This window comes from Dromiciops gliroides, chromosome 2, assembly GCF_019393635.1.
Source record: "Dromiciops gliroides isolate mDroGli1 chromosome 2, mDroGli1.pri, whole genome shotgun sequence".
Lineage (NCBI taxonomy): Eukaryota > Metazoa > Chordata > Mammalia > Microbiotheria > Microbiotheriidae > Dromiciops > Dromiciops gliroides.
The window spans coordinates 272,394,579-272,412,606 of NC_057862.1; the positions used below are offsets into that span (position 1 = coordinate 272,394,579).

General features: G+C 37.0%; 1 protein-coding gene across 1 annotated transcript in view; it reads left to right on the top strand.

Annotated features, from left to right (window-relative positions):
• The window catches only part of TTC6 (tetratricopeptide repeat domain 6), a 245,880-nt gene that overhangs the window by 203,137 nt on the left and 24,715 nt on the right, over positions 1-18,028 (top strand). The window contains 2 exon segments of the mRNA XM_043980656.1: positions 9,611-9,724; positions 15,806-15,925. Of these exon segments, the coding sequence (XP_043836591.1) occupies positions 9,611-9,724; positions 15,806-15,925 (234 nt within the window).

Genomic DNA, 18,028 nt, shown 5'->3' on the forward strand with positions numbered 1-18,028 from the left:
ATTTGTTGGGTATGAAGCTTCCTTTTAAAAAAGTTTATTGAGCAGAGCCAAGATGGCAAAGGAAAGGCAGTGACTTCCTAGAGCTCTCCCCCCAAGCCCCTCCAAATTCTTTCAAATAATGCCATAAGACAATTCCAGGAGCAGTAGAACCCACAAAAGAATGAGATGAGATCATTTTACAGCCAAATACAGCTTAGAAGGTCAGGAAGGATCTGTTGTGCAGGGGTAAGAGTGGATCACAGCCCACAGGCAGTACCACACAGATCCAGCCCCATACAGGCCACTCCTGAGGAGCTTCTCAGCTGTGGCTACTTCTGCTTGTGGAACTCAGCCCATGGATGGTGAGGGGGTCAAGTGGTTGGCCAGGGAGAAATTACAGGGGTCTCTGCTGGTGCTGAGGCAGGACTTTGTTGTTTTGCCCAAGCTAGGATCCAGGTTGCAGTCGTGAGTGGTGGCCCGGGGGGGGGGGGGGGGAGGGCCTCAGGCATGACAGAGCTTGCAGACACAGTGGAACAGGGTTCTCTTCCAGGTCTGAGGGCAAGCAAGCCTATGGTTGCTTGCAGACCAGAGCACAGGACAGGGGAGTGGTGAATGTGCCTCTCTTTAAATTGTACCACCTGGGACCCCCTGAAGTGTAGGACAGTGTGCCCTGGAAGCAGTTCCCCACTTTAAGAAGGAGTTAAAAGTCAAGAAGTAGGCTGGCAAAATGAGTAGACAGAAAAAGATGCTGACCCTAGAAAGTGTCTTTGGTGAACAAGGAAGATAAAAATACACCCCCAGAGGAAGAGAGCAAAGTCAAAGCTCCTGCAACTAAAGCTTCCAGGAAAAATACAAATTGGTGTCAGGCCATGAAAGCACTCAAAAAGGACTTTGAAGATAAGGTAAGAGAGGTAGAGGAAAAAATGGAAAGAGAAATGAGAGTGATGCAGGAGGGACACACAAAAAAAAGTCAACAGCTTGAAAAACCAAATGGAAATGGAGATACAAAGGCTCTCTGAAGAAAATAATTGCTGGGGCAGCTAGGTGGTACAGTGGATAAAGCACCTATCCTGGATTCAGGAGGACCTGAGTTCAAATCCAGCCTCAGACACTTGACACTTACTAGCTGTGTGACTCCAAGCAAGTCACTTAACCTTCATTGCCCTGCTTAAAAAAAAAAAAAGAGGATAATTTGATCCAAATAATGCCATAGGACAATTCCTAGAGCAGAAAATAATTGCTTATAAATTAGGATTGAGCAAATAGAAGCTAATAACTTTATGAGAAATCAAGACACAATAAGACAAAACCAAAAGAATGAAAAAATAGAGGGCAATGTGAAATATCTCCTTGGAAAAACAGCTGGCTTGGAAAATAGATCCAGGAGAGATAATTTGAAAATTATTGGACTACCTGAAAGCCATGATCAAAAAAGGGCTTACACATCATGTTCCAAGAAATTGTCAGGGAAAATTTCCCTGATATTCTAGAAACAGAAGGTAAAATAAAAATTGAAAGAATCCACCAATCACCTCCTGAAAGAGATCCCAAAAGGAAATAGCCAAATTCCAGAGATCCCAGACCAAGGAGAAAATATTTCAAGCAGCCAGAAAGAAACAATTCATGTATGGTGGAGCCACTGTCAGGATAATACAAGATCTAGCAGCTTCTATATTAAAAGATCAGAGGGCATGGAATATGATATTCCAGAGGGTAAAGGAACTGGGATTACAACCAAGAATCACCTACCCAGCAAAGGTGAGTATAATCTTTCAGCAGGGAAAAATAGGAATTCAATGAAAGAGAGGACTTTCAGGAATTCTTGATGAAAAGACCTGAGCTGAATAGAAAATTTGACTTTCAAATACAAGACCCTAGAAAAACATAAAAATGTAAACATGGAAAGGAAAGCATAAGGGATATTAAAAGGTTAAACTGTTTATATTGTTACATGAGAAGATGATACTTGTAACTGATAAGGGCTTTCTCATTATTAGGGCAGCTGAATGGAGTATATTTAGAGAACACAGGTATGAGTTGAATATGAAGGGATGATATCTTTAAAAAATAAAATTAAGGGTTGAGAGGAATGCAGTGGGAGAAAGAGAAAGGGAGAGGTGGAATGGGGTAAAGTATCTCACATAAAAGAAGCAAGGAAAAGCTTATACAGTCAAGGGGAAGATGGGGGAGGAGAGGGGCAATAAGTGAGCCTTACTTTCATTAGAATTGGCTCAAAATGGGAATAACATACATGCTCAATTGGGTATAGTAATCTATCTTACCTTGAAGGAAAGTAGGATGGGAAGGGGATGGAGGGAGAGGGTTGAAATAAGGGAGGGCAAATTGGGGGAGGGGGCAGTCAGAAGCAAAACACTTTTGATGAGGGATAGGGTGAAAGAAGATAGAAAATAGAGTAAATATCATGGGGAGGGAATAAGATGGAAGGAATCACAGAAATAGTAATTGTGAAAAAAATTTGAAGCAGAGGCAAGAGCAATGTAAGATAATTATGATGAGGAGGAGTATGTTGAGGTTGTTGTTGATGATGATGATGATAAAACCTATGGTGCTTATTTTGCTGGCCTATTGTGAAGAAAATTATTTATCAGATATAAGGTACTATATAAATGTTATCTATTACTGTTACAATAATCAACCTCATGGGTTTATTGTAAGGAAAACTCTCTTTAAAGTACTGTATGAATGTAGTTTACTATTTTTAAAAAATGATGAGCAGGATGCTATCAGAAAAACCTGGAAAGACTTATGTGAGCTAACGCAAAATGAAATGTATTGTATACAAAATAACAGCAATATTGTAAGATGATCTGCTGTGAGTGACTTAGTTATTTTCAGCAATACAATGATCCAAGACAACTCTGAAGGACTTAAGAAAAATGCAGTCCATCTACAGAGAAAGAACTGATGGTATCTGAATATAGATTGAAGCATAATTTTTTGTTAGTTCCTTTTTCTAACTTTTTTGTCTCTTTTCTTTTACAACCTGAATAATGTGGAAATTTTTTGCATGACTACATATGTATAATTTATATTGAATTGCTTGAGATCTTAAGGGGGATTGGGAGGGGGGAGGAAGAGAATTTGGAGCACAAAGTTTTAAAAATCAATGTTAAAATTTGGTTTTACATGTAATTTGTGGAAAATAAAATTCCAAATAAAAAAAAAGACTATTGATACATTTATTTAGACCAAAAAAAGAGACACCCAAACAACCTCCTCACCATATAAAGTAAATTCCTTGGAAAACAGTTGTTAACAGAAAGAAGGGATGTGTCCTTCAATTTTGAATGTAATTAACTAGAATTATAATGAATAAATGAAGAAAGATAGGGAGAGGTTTCATTTTAAGGTAAGACAATACATTAACTACTTGGGAATTACTATACCAAGACACATGCACAGAGGCCTGATAGAAATAAACTATAAAAAAAATTTATGTTAATAAAAGAAGACCTAAATAATTGGAGGGAAACTATTCAATACCCATGGATGAACTGCACCAATATACAGTCAATCCTCAACATTTGCCCATCCATTTTTTTTTCTTTTTTCTTTCTTTTTTTTTTTTTTTTTTTGCAGGGCAATGAGGGTTAAGGGACTTGCCTAAGGTCGCACAGCTAGTAAGTGTAAAATGTCTGAGGCTGTATTTGAACTCAAGTCCTCCTGACTCCAGGGCCAGTTCTCTATCTACTGTACCACCTAGCCGCCCAAATGGTTTACATTTGTATATGGAAAGATGATATGTCTAAACCATAAGAGCTTTCTGAGTATTAGGGCAAATGACAGGAATAAATTTAGACAGAGGGAATATGAAGGGATGATATCTGTAAAGCATTTTGCGGGGGGGGGGTGGGGGGCAGTCAGGATTAATGAGTGTCTTGTGAATGAGGATAGATTTGGGCTCAGGTCCTCCTGGGTCCAGGGCAGGTGTTTTGTCCATTGTGCCACCTAGCTTCCCCATGATGACATCTTTAGGGTAAAATTGAGGTGGGAGAGGTATGCACTGGGGGAGGGGAAAAGGAAGAGTAATGGGGTGAAATCCCACATGAAAGAAGCAGGAAAGGGGTTTATGGAATGAGGGGAGAGATGGGGGAGGAGTGGGGAAGTGAAGGAACCTTACACTCAACAGAATTAGCTCAAAGACCCTAATCTCATCAGAGTTGGCTCAAGGAGGGAATAACATACACACTTTAATTGGATGGAGTAATCTATCTAACCCTGCAGGAAAGTAGGAAGGGAAGGGGATAAGGAGGGAGGAATGAAAGAGGGGAGGAGGCAGTCAGAAGCAAAACACTTTTGAGGAGGGAGGGGTAAAAGAATATAGAAAATAGAGTAAATATCATGTGAAGTAAATAGGATGGAAGGAAACACTTAACAATAGCAATTGTGAAAAAATTTTTCAAGAGGAGGCAGGATCAATGTAGGACGATGATGGCTGGTGATGATTATGATGATGGATTGGTGATTTGAGAAAGAGGAGGATCGATTGATGAGGATGATTGAAAGTAGGATTGATTGACAATGATGAGGATTGACTGAGGAAAATGATGAGGATTAATGGATGATGATGACAAAATGTATGGTGCTTATTTTGCTAGGCTGTTGTGAAGAAAATTCTTTGTCAAGTTTAAGGTGCTATATAAAGGTCATCTGTTGCTGTTGTTGCAGTGATCAACCTTATGGGCTCATTGTAGGGAAATTTCTCTTTAAAGTACAATGTGAATGTTTATTATGAGAAAAATGATGAGCAGGATACTATCAGAAAGACCTGGAGAAACCTGCATGAGCTGATGCAGAGTGGAATGTGCTGTATACAAAATAATAGTAATATTGTGGGATGTTCTGCTGTGAATGACTCAGTTGTTTTCAGCAGTACAATGATCCAAGACAACACTGATGGTCTTGTGAAAGATGCAGTCTATCTATCTATGGAGAAAGAAACTGATGGTATTTGAATTCAGATTGAAACATAATTATTTTTGTTAGTTACTTTATCAGAAACAAAAAAAGTGATGAGCAGGATACAATCAGGAAAACACAGAAAAACGTACATGAACTGATGCAGAGTGAAATGTACTGTATACAAAATAACAGCAATAATGTGATCTGCTGTGAATTACTTGGTTATTTTCAGCAATAAAAAGATCCAAGATAACTCTGAAAGACTTATGAAAATTGCAATCCATCTACAGAGAAAGAACAGATGGTATCTGAAAACAGATTGAATCATAATTTTTTTTGATAGTTCCTTAATTTGAAGTTTTGTTTTTGTCAGTTTCCTTTCTCAGCCTGGCTGGTGTGGGGTTGTTTTGCATGACTGCTCATGTGTAGCTTGTATTGCATTGCTTTAGTTCTTTGGGGGGTGGGGTAGGGAGGGAGGGAGGAGGAGAGGTTAGAACACAAAATTTAAAAAATTTGATGTCAAAGTTTGTTTTTGCATGTAATTTGGAAAAAATAAAATTCCATGGAGTTAAAAAAAATTGTGAAGGACTTTAAATGCCAAAAATAGAAGTTTCTATTTTAACTTCAAGGAACTAGAAAGCCATTAGAATTTCTTGATGATGACAATGACATATGGCAATGGTTTGGAAAGGGGAAAGATTAGATGGAAGGAGACCTTGGGGCAGCTAGATGGGGCAGTGGATAGAGCACCAGCCCTGGAATCAGGAGTACCTGATTTCAAATCTGGCCTCAGGCACTTAACACTTACTAGCTGTGTGACCTTGGGCAAGTCACTTAATCCCAATTGCCTCACTAAAAAAAAAAAAAAATAGATGGAAGGAGACCAGTTAAGAGTTCTATCAAAATAGTCTAGACGAGACAATGAAGGTCTGAAGGTGGCTGTTTGGAGAGACACACACGAGAAAAGAGAGGTATTAACTCAGTGGTGAAAGCAGCTTTAAACAGCATGAACAAGCAACATGGCAACAAAAAAGCTATGGACTGGGGCAGCTAGGTGGCTCATTGGATAAAGCACCAGCCCTGGACTGAGGAGGACCTGAGTTCAAATTCGACTTCAGACACTTCACATTTACTAGCTGTGTGACCCTAGGCAAGTCACTTAAACCTCATTGCCAAAGCAAAAGGAGGAGGAGGAGGAGGAGGAGAGGAGAAAAAGCAGCTTTGGACTTGTGAAAGTTTCTATGTCCTGTGAGAAACAGACCCTGGAAAACCAGCTAATTAACCTACTTAAGGAAAATGTACTGACAGGGTTGGGGACAGTAACGGGAGCAGTGAGTTGCCTTGATCATATGTGTTCCATACATGTGTACTTTAGTATCGTTATATTCTAAATTTGTGGCCCATTCTTTCCAAAAATTTTGTGTATATTTTGGGAGAATGCACTACAGGTTTATGGAAAGGGAGGTGGTGTTTTGTAGCAACAATTTTTACGGTGATATCTTTTTTTGAGGGGGTGGAATGAGGGTTAAGTGACTTGCCCAGGATCACACAGCTAGTACGTGTCAAGTGTCTGAGGCTGGATTTGAACTCAGGTCCTCTTGAATCCAGGGCCGGTGCTTTATCCACTGCACCACCTAACTGTATTGTGATATCTTAATAAATGCCTTTGCTTTGAACTAATTTAGTCTAATGAGTGACTGTTAATGGGAAACACACCAGTAGAGGGATGTAAATTTTAGGAGTACCTAGAACCTGGGAGTATCAGCCCTCTCTCTGGGTACCTAACCTGTAAGTTCAAGTGTAAACTGGGTGGATTAGCCCAGAGTGGGTGCCACATTTAAATTATTGTCTCTTTTTATTAAGTTAACTAATTTTCCCCTCTTTTACCCCTTCTCTTTTTCCACCCAATGAAGCAAATAATTTAGAATCTTCATTCCTCTCCTCTCCTCCAATTTCTTATTTTTAGTAAATTTCTCTTGTTGTACCCTCTTAAAATTTGTTTTTATTGTTTATTTAAGAAACATCAACAAACACAAACATTTCAATATATAATGAACAAATATGCAATATATAAAAAGGATGTATGTAAAGCTTAATTTATGTTATTTATCTTTTTAAAGTATATATTGAATCAAAGATAAAAGTAACAATTTGTTTTTAAAATTTCTTTGATGCTCTATTTTTTAGGATTTTTAAAAGTAATTATTGCTACCTGTCCACTCTTCCCACAATTCTGATCCCCCACCCCCTCTACAAAAACTTTTCCTTGTAACAAATAAGTATTATATCACACGAATTCTTTTTTGAGTTGACTAGCCTCTGCCAATGAACCAACAACAAGACAGAGACAGGATTACTGTAGCTTTTATTCACTCAGAGTGAAATGCACTTATGTACATTACATACAATTTAGCTATCTCTGTGTGTTTGTGTGTGTTTGTATGTGTCTTTGTATGTGATAGGGAGAGAGGGAGGAAGAGGGGGGCGAGGGAGGGATGGAGAAAGGGAGGGAGAAATTTCTTACATGACACAAATATGGTTACTTGTTCCAAAGCAGCAGGTTACATTAAAAATAAAAAGAAAGAAAGGTATGCTTGTTAAAGAGGATGTATAGCATTAATTAAAGGAGATAAAGGAGGAATGTGTGCTTGTTAAAGTACAGCTATTTACATGACATTAGAAGGGTATATATTATTTCTGACATGGGATAAAGAAGGTCAGAAAAGTCCTTTACAGCAATTAAAAGCAGAAAGACAAGAAAGCAGGAAAATAGCTATTGTAAGGTGGTCCTGCAATATGTTCTGAGGCCACACATTTTTAAAAAATGGTAAATTACACTAACATGGAGTTGATTACATCAACTCTTAACTGTCCACTCTTAACTCTTAATAATCCAAGCAATCCAAGACAACATATTGCCATGTCTGAAAACGTATTGGAAATTTTTCTCTGCCCAATTCTTTAGGAACTCTACTGGTATTCTAGGTGGAGGCTTGCTTGTGTCAATTTCTTTTCTTATTGTTTTTTGTTCTTTAGTTTGGGGATGAAGGTACATTTATTGGATTTTTGAGGCTATGAAGGGAGCTAAATTCAGACAGAGGTTAATTTCAGCTATATTGCTAAAAGCTCCTCAAACCCCCTTTTATTCAATGAAAGGTAGAATTTATTCTTTTAATTTCCCATTATTATAGGAATTCACTTAAAAGTTCATTTTACTTGAAACTTTATTTTAATTTATATCATTTAATCCTTCATTAATGCCCAACTGCAGTGCCTCAATATACTGGGAAGAATGTTGAACTTGCATTCAGGAGATGTCCCACAACCATCACTAATGCAGTGGCATGATCTTGGGCAGGTCATTTAACTCTCTGAACCTATTTCTTTATCTTAAAAAAGAGTTAATGATGCCTGTACTACCTATCCCACAATACTGGTGTGAGCATCAAATGAGATAATATGTCAAGCACTTTGTAAACCTTAAAGCATAATACAAATTGTCAGCTATTATAATAACTTATTATTATTACTTTTTTACATTACTTTTGTGGTGTGAAGTTGGCCCTAGATTCTTTAAGACTGTTTCATAGTGGATAGAGCACCGGCCCTGGAGTCAGGAGTGCCTGAGTTCAAATCCGGCCTCAGACACTTAACACTTACTAGCTGTGTGACCCTGGACAAGTCACTTAACCCCAATTGCCTCACTTAAAAAAAAAAGACTATTTCATCAGGGGGCAACTAGGTGGCGCAGTGGATAAAGCACAGGCTCTGGAATCAGGAGGTCCTGAGTTCAAATCCAGCCTCAGACACTTGACACTTACTAGCTGTGTGACCTTGGGCAAGTCACTTAACTCTCATTGCCCCGCAAAACAAACAAAGACTATTTCATCAGAACTCAAACTCCAGCATTTCTAAGTTATAAAGGTTCCTATACAGGCCCTGGGGTTGGAAAATTGGCCAGTAGACGATGGCTGCTTTTATACCCATATCAACTTAAGAATATTTTCTCCTGAGATGTTGAGTTGTGTAATCCACACAGGTGTAATGGTTGCCTACAGCAATGAAATCTTGGAGTAGGGTTTTAGGTTTTTTATTTTTTGTTTTACTGTTGGATTTGTGAATTCATTGCCAATAGGAATTCCCAGTGAGGAAATTTCCTTTCCAATGAAAATGATAACTGCTCTCCAGTAAGACAGTTGCTTGGGGGGCATTAAGAGGTTTCATAACTTGCCTAAGGTCAAACAGTCATTTTTTGTTAGAGGCAAACTTGAACTGTCTTTCTTTCTCTGAAACTGGCTCTCTATCTACTACCTCATAGATATTTACAATAGAATAAAAAGTTACAATAATTTCTACTGGGAATTCCTTTCAACAGTTTTATAATAAATATTGTGATAGTCTTTATTTTATATGTGGTAAAACTGAAATATATAACAGACAGCTAAATGGCACAGTGAATGGAGAAAGACCAGAATTCAAATCTGGCTTTAAACACTTACTTGATGTGTGACCTTGGGCAAATTATTTAACCTCTGCCTGCCTCAGTTTACTTATCTTTAAATGGGGGTGATAATGGTACCTACCTCCAAAGGTTGTTATGAAGCTGCTATGTGAATGTTAAATCTTATTGTTGCTGTCCCAAATCTGTCAGAGGTACAAGACTTAATAACTAGTTTTTAGTATTTACATGATTGTTTCTTCTTTGCAGACTTACAAGCTTGCAATTACAGACTTAAATATATCTATCTCCATGAACAAAGCCTGTTTTCTAGCATTTTATAACAGAGCAATATGCTACAGCAAAATAAAGGAATACCATATGGTAAGACAATAAACATCTGTTTAAACTAAATAGAATATCAATGAACCCTTTATATAGCTCAAGCTTGCTTTTACATTAAACACTACTCCTGTAAGAGGATAAAAGGAAAGTCAAAGCCATGAGCCCTCATTTAAAAGCATACATAAATTAAAATTCAGTATGCAGTCAATTCCAGTTTCATTAGGAGTTTTTATTGACTCTATGAGATTTGACTAGTTAAACAAACAAATTGACTCTGCCATTACTTCAAGAATTTAATAAAACCACAGGTTCAGAAGAGTTCTATAGAGATATTCTTTTGTGTGTGTGTGAGAGGCAATTGGGGTTAAGTGACTTGCCCAGGGTCAGACAGCTAGTAATTGTTAAGTGTCTGAGGCCAGATTTGAACTCAGATCCTTCTGAATCCAGGGCTGGTGCTCTATCCACTGCCCCATCTAGCTGCCCCTATAGAGATATTCTTAAAACAGAGACTGGGAAAAGTAAGTAAGCACCATAGTCTGAGAGAGGGCAGGCATTCTGAAGTCAGAGGACCTGAGCTGGGATGCTTGGAACCTATTTATATTCCATGTGCCTTTCTCAAATAATGTGATGGGATAGCCCAGTACTGTACAAACACCTAAATGATATTAAAACTCATTTCTCCAAATTGTTAATTCTTACTCCTATTTTGTGGAGATTGAACTCCCTGCAATCCAATATAATGGAATAGAAAGAACTTTGGATTTTAAAATCAGAATACCTGAGTTTGAGACCCAGTTCTAGCAGTGCAACTTTGGACCCATCACCTGCCCTCTCTGGACCTTGGTTTAGTGAGGCAGTGTTGTATAGAACTCTGGACTTAGAGTCAGAAAGACTTTGGTTCAAATCCTGCATTTGATATTTAAAAATCAGCTAGGTGGAGCAGTAGACATGAAGTCAGGAAGACCTAGGTTCAAATTCTGCCCTACACACTTTCTAGCTCCTGCTTTCCCTCAGTTTCCTCATCTGTAAAATGAGAATAATATAGTACCTACCTCTCAGAGTAGTTGTGAGGGTCAAATGAGATAATGTTTGTAAAGCACCTTGTAAACATTATAGTGCTATATAAATGATAGCTGCTATTCTTATTTATTCTTATTATTATTATTAATGTAACCAGAGATTCTCTGTGCTTCTGATACCTCATCTATAAAATGGGACCAATAACATCTATAGTATCTGTCTCATAGGGTTGTTGTGAGATTAAAGGGAAATGTTATATATAAAGCACTTTGGAAATTTTGAAAACTATCTAAATATTTATTATTATTATTATTATTTTCTTCATTTATAAAGTGAAGGTTACTGGAATAAATCTCTAAGGACCCTTCCATCTCTAAAATTACGATCCCTATTTTTCACCTATTTCTTCATGTTAAAGGCTCCCTGGTGATGACAAGGACCAGGGCACCCAATGAAATGAGTGACTTTTTAATTTTTGATGCAATTGGGATTAAGTGACTTGCCCAGGGTCACACAGCTAGTCTAAAACCCGATTTGAACTCAGGAAGATGACTCTTCCCTATTCCAGGGCCAGCACTTTATGCATTATGGCACCACCTAGCTGCCCCCTGGGAATTTTTCAGTTCTTTGGCTTGTGTCCTCCCAGATTTGGTTCCTTCCTAAACTTTTATGTCTCCCCTTTCAGAATAGACCTTTCAGTATCAGAATTATTTATCAGAGACGTAAATAGTCTTCAGTTTCTGGGGTCCCTCCATAAAAAAGCTATTGTTGCCCTTACCTCCCTTCTCCACAACTCTGCCTCTCTCTCGTACCATCTCCCTTATTTTCTTTTTCTATAACCTTTCCTTTCCATTTTCTACATTAAACTATTTGTTTAAAAGGATAACCTTCTTAATCTCTTTCATCAATTCTTGTATACGTAGCCCCCCTCTCTTGTAAAATGAAGCTATGAGGGGCAGCTAGGTGGCGCAGTGGATAGAGCACCGGCCCTGGAGTCAGGAGTAACTGAGTTCGGGTCCGGCCTCAGACACTTAACACACACTTACTGGCTGTGTGACCCTGGGCAAGTCACTTAACCCCAATTGCCTCATTAAAAAAAAAAAATGAAGCTATGAAAAAAATGGGGAAAAATGAAGCTTTGCATGGAAAATTTTAGACATTTATAAATGAGTTGTTAATTGAAAGATTTTTTTGGAAAGCAGTGTTCTAGTGCTAAAAAACATTACTCTAATTTTAATTGTGGATTCATAGTAGCTTCCCCTTGTTAATAAATATTGTTGACTTAATGAAGGACTGGAAGTCCTTCAGCATCTAAAGACTGATTAGAATTTTTGATGTTTGTAAGTGCCCAATAGGTTGTTGTTGTTGTTGTCATTTTTAAGACAGTTGTACTTCTCTTGGCTGGCTAGAAATTGCAGACAACAGCACTGAGAAGAGAGCTTCATAGAGACCTAAACTTTTATTCAAGAATATTTGGGTTTGAATCCCATTTCTGAAACTGTGTGCCCATGGGCAAGTCTCCAAAGCTCAGTCCTCATAGGTAAAACAGGGATAATAATAGCAACCTACCTCACAGGATAGTTGTTAGCATCAAAAACTGTATCTAAAATGTTTTTAAAGGGCAGCTAGGTGGCACAGTGAATAAAGCACTGGCCCTGGATTCGGGAGGACCTGAGTTCAAATCCAGCCTCAGACACTTGACACTTACTAGCTGTGTGATCCTGGGCAAGTCAGTTAATCCTCATTGCTCTGCCCCAAAAAAAAGTATTCTCCCAAAAAGAAAAAAAAAATGTTCAGAACCTTCAAGTGCAACATAAATGTGATGATGATGATTATTAGTAATGATATGATATTTAAGATAATTGCCCTATTTGTATGAGCAAATGACCTTAAGTGAAAAATATTTAAAATGAGATTTGCTTCAAATGCTATACTTTTAGAACTAAAAAGAACTTTAAAGATCACCTAGTTCAACCTACTATATTTATAGTCGAGGTTTGGGTTGTTCCTTTGCTCCTACCCTTATCCCTATCCTCAGGATTAATACAGCCTGGACAAAAATTAGTTGACATTTTCTTGTGAAGTGCTGCCTCTCTATTCTCATCCCATATCTGTTTGATATAATTAGGATAACAAAACCACTTTCCCTGCCCAAAATGTATGTGGACTTTTCCCACAAATAAAGAAGTATATGAAAACCACACTAAGGGGAAACTGAGGTCCAGTTCTACCACTAACTGCTTCAGCAAGTCACAAAACATCCCAGGGTTTTAGCTTCCTCATCTATAATATAAGGATTAGACTGATGGTTCTCCAAATGTGTTACAGGGAACTTTGGGGTTCCCTGAGACCCTTTCTCGGGGTCTTCAAGATTAAAATTATTTTAGTAATAATATTTAAAGGTTTAATTTCTAATTTGGTAAATTATTGATAACATAACTCACACAAACAAAAACTTGGAAAGTGGAAGCAGCCTCAATAATTTCCAAAAGTATACAATGGTCCTGACACAAAAATATTTGAAAACTGCTACATGATCTGAAACATCCTTTCCAACCCTAATGTTCTTATGAAAAGTTCTATGAAAGTTTGTGTTTCTAGCCCTATAACTTGATTTTTCAATATCTTCTACTTGATTTTTATTAGCTCTTCCAATTTTTGTAGGCCCCAGTAAGTATTTTCATATAGCATCCTAGCTATACCTGCAATGATTTTCTCTGGATGCTCATTGTAAATAGCTTGTAAAGATTATAAATTTTACATATATATATATATACATATATATATGTAATATATAAAGATTATACATTGTAAATAGATATTAAAGATCATATATGTTGTTCTCAAGCTATGCTATCACAGCTTCCATGTTATTTTTGTTCTTTAGTATTATAAAAGCATGTGGAGCTGTATTCTCTTCTTTGCAGAATTCCATGGGGAAGACATGGCTTCACCTTAAATGAAGACCTATGCTATAGTAGTGTGAAATATAAGTAAAGAAAATGGAGACTGCTGCTAGGTCCTAGATTTGACTCAGAATCACAGAACTTAAGGGTTAGAAGTCTTCAGTAGCCAACTATCTAGGTCAAACTGTAGACCAAATAAATCTCTAACATACCTGACAAGTGGCTATCCTAGCACTACTTAAATATCTTAAGAACCTCTTAAGATAGGCCACTGCACATTTAAACAGCTCTAAATTAGGAAGTTTTTCCTAACACCAAACTAAATTTGCAAACCTCTTTGCCAATTTTACACATTGCTACTGATTCAATTTTTTATTCACTCTGTCTAAATGAACTTCGGCTAATGTCTGTATGCAGGAAACAAGTATTAACATTTTTTAATTAAGATTCTGTCTTTAAAGTCCTTTCCTGAAAGGTTTTGATTAAGTAATACCATTCCTTTTAGAACAGCTGTCATTATTTACACTATTTTCTAACACTAATTACCTAACTCATTTACTTAAATAAATAAGACTCATACAGAAGACAATAAGATTTCGAGTTGGAAAAGCCTTTAGGCATCATCTGGTCTGACCTACCTCATTTTATAGATGAGCAAACTAAAGCACAAAATGGTGATGCAACCCCAAATGCCTGTCACACAATTAGTAGATGGAAGAGCCATGTTTGACACCCAGGTCTTCTGATTCAAACCCAGCTCTCTGGTGTAGCTGTTCCTAATATAGAAGCTGTTTTAAGAGAATAGACTATTGGGGGGGGGGCAGCTAGGTAGCACAGTGGATAAAGCAGCGGCCCTGGATTCAGGAGGACCTGAGTTCAAATCGGGCCTCAGACACTTGACACTTACGAACTGTGTGACCCTGTGCAAATCACTTAACCCTCTTTGCCCCAGAAAAAAAAAAGAGCAAGAGAGAGAGAGAGAGAGAGAGAGAGAGAATAGACTATTACTCTTCCCAAGAGAATGAATCAGATTTGAGGTTGGCTGAGGCTAAAAACCTGTTTTCTCAGTGTTGTAAGGAACAGCTATAATGTTCAACATGATTGCTGCCCTCAGAGAGCTTACAATCTAGTTGGGTAAATACACAAAAAAGTGACTGACACAAGGTCATATATGATAAATGTCATGCAAGTCAAATGATAAAAAGTTAATTTAAGTGATCATTATAGGCTGGGATGGTTGATGGTCTGACAAGACTTCACAGAAGAGTTGGGATCTGAGGTGGGCCTTTGAGGGATACATTGATTCAGACAAACAGTAAAAAGCTTAGGGTAAGACATTTCAGTTGCTTGTGTGCATTGGGTAAGGGGAGCAGTGGCAAAATGAGTGACAGGGAGATTAAGTGAACACTTTGGCTAAAGGAGAGGATTCATGGAGAGAAATACTGGGAAATAAAATTAGGACCAGTTAAGGGCATTGAATACCAGGCTATTTTTCCCATTACCCCTTCAAATAGTCATTTAGTCCCTGCATATACAATAGCTATTTATTGACTCATGAAAGATTATCTAAAGAGTCAGCATAACTAGGGGCCTTTAAAGAATATGAAGTGTAGGGGCGGCTAGGTAGCGCAGTGGATAAGCACCGGCCCTGGATTCAGGAGTACCTGAGTTCAAATCCGGCCTCAGACACTTGACAATTACTAGCTGTGTGACCCTGGGCAAGTCACTTAACCCCCATTGCCCTGTCAAAAAACAAAAAACAAAAACAAAAACAAAATAAAGAATATGAAGTGTGTAATTCACATATACTTGTAATTCAATTATCTTATCCCTTATGAACAAGTAGCAATAGTTTTTTTGGTTTGGGGGTTTTGGGGGGTTTTTGCAGGGCAATGACAGTTAAGTGACTTCCCAGGGTCACACAGCTAGTGTCAAGTGTCTGAGGCCAGATTTGAATTTAGGTCCTCCTGAATCCAGCACCAGTGCTTTATCCACTGTGCCACCTAGTGGCCCCAAGTAGCAATACTTGAAAATAAACTACCCAGACTTCAGTTGAAATAAACAAATGATTACTTTGAACAATACATTCTAAACACAATGAATGAAACTAATACTTTAGATATATGTTTAGACAATACAACTAATAGCATAAAAAATTAAATCAGGATTTAAAGTGATTGTTTAAATTTTATAGGCTTTAAGGGATTATGGAATTGTTCTTCTTCTCGACGTGACAGATGACATAAAGGCAAAAACTTTAATTAACCGTGGCTTGATCTACACAGAACTAAAAATGGTTGCCAATGCATTAGAGGTAAATAGATCTTATGATATTTGTCTATTTGATATTGTATATCTACTACTAAAGACCAATGCACAATTTTCTCTTGTAATAAAACAGCAATATTAAAGATGTGTGGATTCAATTATATTAAGACTGTAATATAATGTGTTGGATATTTAATGACCACACATGACTATAATAAAAATTAAAATATTTTATATGCATTTAAGAAAACTGTCCAATGAATTTTCAAAATTGGTTGGTTTGTACCTCTTACATAGTTTGAAGATATCTTTTCTTTTAGAAGTAATTAAGATATATTGGGGAGAAGTGTTAAGGTACAAGTTAAAGTGACTATTAGACCATCTTCAAGGTCTCAATTTTGCACTTTTGTTATCTATATAGCTATTTCCAAATGAAGTATATTTTAAGATAAGCTGATGATACTCAAATACATTACTTCTTCAAGATTGCAAACCTAATGACAAGGACACTAAAATCATTATTGTTTTATCTATAACAATATACTCTAGGTAGTCAATATTCAAATACATCAGTGGATTAATTTCATCAATGTGAGTGTTCTTTCAATGATAGACACCTCAACCCATCTTTGTCTGCCCATCTTATGTGACTTCCATCTTTGTCCTCCCATAAATTCACCAGAGATCAACTCTACATGTTGAGACCCTACTTTGAATACTCAACATCTGATAGATATCAGTGGAGCATGCCAGCTATCCATTGGTTGCTTCATCAGTTCATCTTCATTTTTTCTTCATAAGATTCTTATGCAACATTCTTTATACCACTTTTCCTGCATAGTTCTTCATTTGTAGTGGGCTGAAGCATGATTTTAAGTAAAGAAAAATGCTTTCTTTAATATATCTGAAACATATATGTCAAAACTAACATTTTACTAAGGTAGCATCTAAACTATACCAAGTATCCAATAGCATATCTGTAATACAAAAATTCTGAAGGAAATTTTGATAGAAAAGAAACAAGTTAATGTTTAAAAGAATATATGATCTTTAATATAAGCCAAAGCTACTGATCTAGAAGACAGGATGCTAACAATTTATGAATCATAGGACTCCCAGAAGAGAATGACAAATTGAAAAAATAACTAAACAGCACAATGCAGGAAGTAATACAAGAAAATTGATATGAATACAGAAAACAAAGGGACCATGAAAGAATCCACAGATCAGTTCTAGGAGTTGAAAAAGTTGGAGGCAGGGGCGGGGGGGGGGGGGGAGGGGGGAAATGAGCTTCAAATTTCAAGATACATAGTGGTCAAATCAAGCAACTCCACTTACAAACAATAAATTCTACAAACAGGTAGGAGAAGGACTTTCAAATATAAAGAAAGGGTAATTTGAATATTATAGACCCACTAGAAATCAAAGAAAGGAATGGGATAGAGTATTCTGAAAAGCAAAAGAGGTTAAGATGCAACCCAAACGACATGACCTGAAAACCAGAGTCTAATAATCAATGAAAAAAAAGAATATTCAGGTAAAAGGAATTTGAAGAATTTCTGAATGAAAAAAGCAAGAAAAAGCAAAATATTATACCTGCAAAAAGACCAAACAACAGAAATACAGGAAAGGTTTAAAAAAAGCATAATTACCAAAGAAAGAATAAGAAATTAGATAATTACATTCATCTTTAGAGGATTTTTTAAAAACAAAGCAACTGACCTACAGCGTGAGAAAAAAATACAATAACAAGAGATAAAAGGGTAAATAAAGATGTAAACAGAACATAAAGAAATAGGAGAAATGAAAACAAAAGAGCAGCTATGAAGCACTATGGACTAACTCCACATCCTGTACAAGTTAATTAATGTGTTTTGTGGAATAAAATTTGCTGGGTTAAAGGTACATAAATGTGAAGAGGGGAAATAGAAAGCAGAAGGGAAGGAGAGGTGAGGTAACTTTATCAAATCCATGGATGAACAAGTGAAGAGAAGACAACTCTATTTATAGTCTCTTAATAAAAGGAAGTACTACAAGAGAAGGGCAGAGATGACAGAAGAAAGGGGTTGAAATTTTGGACATGAAATTGGTTAGGTCTCACGGAAGAAGAGATGTTTATCTGCATTAGGAGACAGGGACATTAATGGGT